The sequence below is a fragment of the Haplochromis burtoni genome, unplaced genomic scaffold (genome assembly GCF_018398535.1).
Source record: "Haplochromis burtoni strain Fernald_Lab_line unplaced genomic scaffold, NCSU_Asbu1 Contig_71, whole genome shotgun sequence".
Taxonomy (NCBI): domain Eukaryota; kingdom Metazoa; phylum Chordata; class Actinopteri; order Cichliformes; family Cichlidae; genus Haplochromis; species Haplochromis burtoni.
This window is the reverse complement of record NW_024582432.1, coordinates 1,195,674-1,200,587: the sequence shown is the minus strand read 5'-3', so window position 1 is coordinate 1,200,587 and position 4,914 is coordinate 1,195,674. Positions and strand designations below refer to the sequence as shown.

General features: G+C 45.3%; 1 protein-coding gene across 1 annotated transcript; it reads left to right on the top strand.

Annotated features, from left to right (window-relative positions):
* Positions 1–271: 271 nt before the first annotated feature.
* Positions 272–3,492, top strand: wfikkn2b (WAP, follistatin/kazal, immunoglobulin, kunitz and netrin domain containing 2b). The gene is made up of 2 exons (XM_005923787.3): positions 272–818; positions 1,324–3,492. The coding sequence occupies exons 1-2, from the start codon at positions 633–635 to the stop codon at positions 2,866–2,868; spliced, it is 1,731 nt and encodes a 576-aa protein (XP_005923849.1). The 5' UTR covers positions 272–632; the 3' UTR covers positions 2,869–3,492.
* The last annotated feature ends 1,422 nt before the right edge of the window (positions 3,493–4,914 follow it).

The window sequence follows — 4,914 nt, the reverse complement described above, 5'->3', positions numbered from 1 at the left end:
GTGTGTGTGTGTGTGTGTGTGTGTGTGTGTGATATAAGTAATATTCTATATTCATAGTATGTAAAGGCAAAGTACATCACTTCTTGTTACCTGTAAAAACCGAACACGCAGCTTTAATTCAAACAGTCTGAATGTGTGTTAACATGTGTTTTTTGTTGTTTTGCAGTCGTTAAATAATAAGAACTACATTTTTTGTAAGCTGAAAAATGCCTTTGAGACTTTTTTATTCCGTGCGTCATAGCGCACGGTGCGCCCTGGCGCCGGCGGGGACCGCAAAGGGTTAAACGGGGTTACCAGCAATCCTTTTCACAGGCAGGTGCCCCGCCAGCTTTTCGCTTTTTTTTAAGCTTCTTTCAACATCTAAGGAGAAACTCATAACTGTCATTTTGCGAGTTACTTGGCGCGTCTTGTTAGCAGCGATGGCGCCGGGTTGGTGGTATAAATAGAGAAGTGAATTTATCAACTGACACACATCGCACGGACTCTGGAGACTGATGCGCTTTGACTCGTTTGCACACCTGCCTTTATTTCGAGAACAACTGATTTACAGCCGGATCACAGAAACACACATTACTTTGTTCGTTTGGTTGTTTTAACTTTCAGCACTTGTTGAATTGCGCGCCGCTCTGAAGATGTGGTGGATGCTGTTTCCGCGCTGGATCTGGTTCCTGACGTGTGTGTCAGTGTGGATGGAGCTCCAGGTCGGAGTTTTGACCCACATTGACTATACGCACGGGGGGATCTGCCCCAATGATATGAACCCCAACCTGTGGGTAGACGCCATGAGCACCTGCACACGAGAGTGTGAATCTGACCAGGTAATGTCATGGCAGTAACTTGGAATGAAAGCTTATCGTGGTTTGTTTTATTTTTTGTTAATAGTGCATGTGGGATTTTCAAATAGAGTGAACAAAAAAGAAAGAAAGAAAAGTCAGGATAGCTATATTATTGTGATGGTATTGTGCCACATTGTTTGATGTCCTCGGTTTTGTTTTTTATCAAATTGACTAAACTCAAAATACAAGTGCACGAAAATGATGACAGACTGTAGAATATGACTGTAGAAAAAGAACAATTACACATTTATTTACTTTATTAGAATATGTGCCTTACTGGTGCAATATTTCTGTTTTATTTCTATTTAATTTGTAAATGTCATATCATGCATGACTCTTTCTAGTTGTAGTTATTTTTCAGCTGCTTCTGTTTTAGGTATGTAAGTTGCTTTTGACTTTTTAAACTGTTTATATCTCACATGGAAAGTTTAGTTTTGTTCCATCTTGGATTCAAAGCACTTTTTCCCCCCCCCTTCTCCTCTTGCAGGAGTGCGAGTCCTATGAGAAGTGTTGTCAAAATGTGTGTGGGAATCGAAGCTGTGTGGCAGCCCGTTATGTGGATGGAAAGAAGGGCCCCGTGGGAATGCCAAAGGAAGCAACCTGCGCCAGTTTCATGTGCACTCAGCAGGGCTCTGAGTGTGACATCTGGGACGGTCAGCCGGTGTGCAAATGCCGGGACCGCTGTGAGAAGGAGCCACATTTTACCTGCGCCTCTGACAGCATGACCTACTACAACAAGTGCTACATGGATGCAGAGGCGTGCTCCAAGGGCATCACCCTGACTGTTGTCACGTGCCGCTTCCATCTGATGTGGCCCAACACAAGCCCTTCTCTCCCCCAGGTGACCACTCTCCGGCCAACCACTGCGACCCTTCAGGCGACTATCCCACCCACCACCGAGCCTCAGCCACCTGTACTGATCAGCAGCCCCACTCCGCAGACTGTGAATGTCGGGGAAACGGCAAGCTTCCTGTGTGACATCATCGGTCGCCCCCGGCCTGAGATCACATGGGAGAAGCAGATGCCTGATGGGGTAGAGAGGGTTCTCATGAGGCCCAATCATGTTAGGGGTAACATGGTGGTCACAAACATCGGTCAGCTTGTCATCTATAACGCCCAGCTGCGCGATTCAGGGGTCTACACCTGCACGGCTCAGAACCCATCCGGTTTAGTGCAAGCCAAACACCCATTCACTGTGCTGCCCACAGAGTTACACAGAACTCCTGAACCCAAGAACCAGACCCGCTGCCTGCCTGACGAATGTCTGAAACCCCTTGACAGTGCAGAGGATTGTGGGAGTGAGCTGCAGAAAGTCAGCTGGTACTACGAGTCCAAATCCAACAACTGCTTCTCCTTTACACACTGCCACAACAGCAGCCAGCAGCCCAGGAAGGTGTTCCAGACATACGAGGAGTGCATGCAGTGCTGTGGTCCAGAACTGTCAGGCCCCTGTGGGCTCCCCACCCTGCAAGGCCCCTGCAAGGCATACGAGCCGCGGTGGGCGTACAGCACCACCCTACAGCAGTGTCAGTCCTTCATTTACGGCGGTTGTGAAGGAAATGACAACAACTTTGAATCTAAAGAAGGCTGCGAGGAGATGTGCCCCTTCCCCAAAAACCAAAACTGCAAGGCCTGCAAGCCGAGAGGCAAGATGGTGACGAGCTTCTGCCGCAGCGACTTCGTCATCCTGGGTCGCATGTCTGAGCTGACAGAGGAGAAAGACTCAGGCCACGCCCTCGTGACTGTGGAGGAGATCTTCAAAGATGAGAAGATGGGTCTCCGCTTCTTTGGCAAGGAGCCCCTTGAGGTCACTTTTATCAACATGGACTGGAACTGCCCATGCCCTAACATCACAGCTGCTGCTGCAGAGGGCCAGGTCATCATCATGGGCAATGTCAGCGATGGCATGGCCATCCTTCAGCCTGAGAGTTACGTGGGAGCATCTAGCCCTCGTCGGGTACGGAAACTGAAAGAAGTCATCTCTAAGAACACATGTGACATTCTCAAAGCGATCACCAGCAGCCCTCAGTAGGGCTAACATCTGTACATAATGTTAAGCTGTTATATTCTGAACATTGCCCACAGTACTGTCGAGATCTTTTGAACATTCTAGCTACATTTGGAGTTCTTAATGTTTCACTATGATGTTGTTTATGTTTTGTGTTGTCAGTTTGCAGGGAAGCATTTCTTTGTCCAGCCATTGGAGTTATTAACCCAAATGCCATGTAAGTGAACACAGGAGAGTTACCTTACTCTGCCCTCCCTCATATCCTCTCTGACCTATGCAGAAATATAGCTTGTAGACGTTTGGCATTAAAGCATGAAACAATTTGAACTCTCCATTTTAAATACTTGTTATGTGACCAGGAACTTTTAACATCCTAACATTTACTCGGTGTGGCACACCAGGACATGTGCCATACTGCATATGCAGTATGACTGCATAGATTTCATCCAAAAGAATGAGTTGTAAAATATTCTATTTACCACATTTTCTCCAAAGCAGCTGCTCATTTTATATCGTCCTTCTCTTATTTCTTGGGTATTTATTACCATGGAAGCTTGTCTTTGATTTTGTACCTCACATCCTCTCTGAAATCAAGTGGACTTTTGTATTTTGTGTAATGTATAAAGAAAATAAACATTTGGGATCTTCTCTTTCCTCCTCATTTCTTGTCTTGTAACACCATATTATGAGGGATTATAGGGCACAGTCATAGCGATCTTACTTTTTAAGGCTAACAGGAGTGCGGAACCAGATTTGGTGCCTTTGTACCTGTTGTGATGACAGACAGCAGCTTCTCTGTGTACTGTACCTGTGTAGCTCCGCTGACAGGTTGTGATAAAAGAGACTTGGAAATAGCATATCCACAGTCCACCCTGCCCCCCTCCTCATCCCTGCAAACCTCCAAACAGAACCCATCCATTCCAAACACCCATGTGGCATTGTAAAAACTTCACCCTATTTTGTTTTGCCTCCATGGTCCAGCCTAATTGGGTAAGGATCCCAGGCCGTAAACCTCAGATCCACTCCCATACAAGAGTTATGTGTTTCATGCCGTGCCAGCCGGCATCTCTGGGTTACTAGGAAAAGGCCTTGGTGGGCTTCGACGAGGGTGTTCTACTTCCCAGATGAGATTCTGTTTCTCCCATCCAGAGCGGTGATGGAGGCAGAGATCAGCCCATGTATGGTGTTCCTTTACTGGCAAAACCCCCCGGGAGGTCAGACCTGCACTTCAGCAGCTGTTGAGTCTCTAGACTCTGAAAAATATTAGATCTGCAGCACCTTGGATCACATCAGAAAGTGATATAAACAACACAAACACAAAGTTTGCCAACCTTTTATTGCTCTCTGATACGCTGTTAATTCATTTTAGAATCTCTCAATCCCTCATCCCATCCACTATGGACGGGATGACATTACAGACAACTCCTCAGGACACTGAGGTCTGTGGGTTTGACTGCTTCATTCACATAGCTGATCTAAAGATAGTTTAATCTTTGGTATGTTTTTGCAGATTTTCCAGATTTTGACAACTAAAAGCAAACTAACTGTATGGATCAAAATGCTATTTTGGAAAGATGGCCGTTTAGAAATACAAGTTAATTATATATACCTGATAACTGATTAAAGGACTTAATTACAGAGATTGGGGCCTCTATATGCAAGTATAGCTGTACAAAAAGGGTGTAACAGGGGAGTGCAGGGTGGCACCTCCACATCTTGTGCAAATTATCAATTCAAAACAAGATACTTTTAAGTTTTGAAACATGGACTCTCATAAGCTACATAGTGGTTTTGCTTACTCCCTATAATTCCCTAACTTCTGCACATTGCAAAGAAGGGCTTCAAGGCACAAGACAAAACAGCCATGTTTCTTAATGTATATTTAAGGAGTCAAGCAAAGCTAGCAAAAGCTGTTTTTAACTGTATTGCTCGATTGCTTGGTGCACAAGTTTGAAATTTTGGATTTTCTTCAATCCACACAAGGTGAAAAGCAGGATTTGGTTAAATTTCCCTTAGCAAGACTCACCTTGACCACATTCTTTTAGTAGCCATCAATGAGGTTCTGGGATA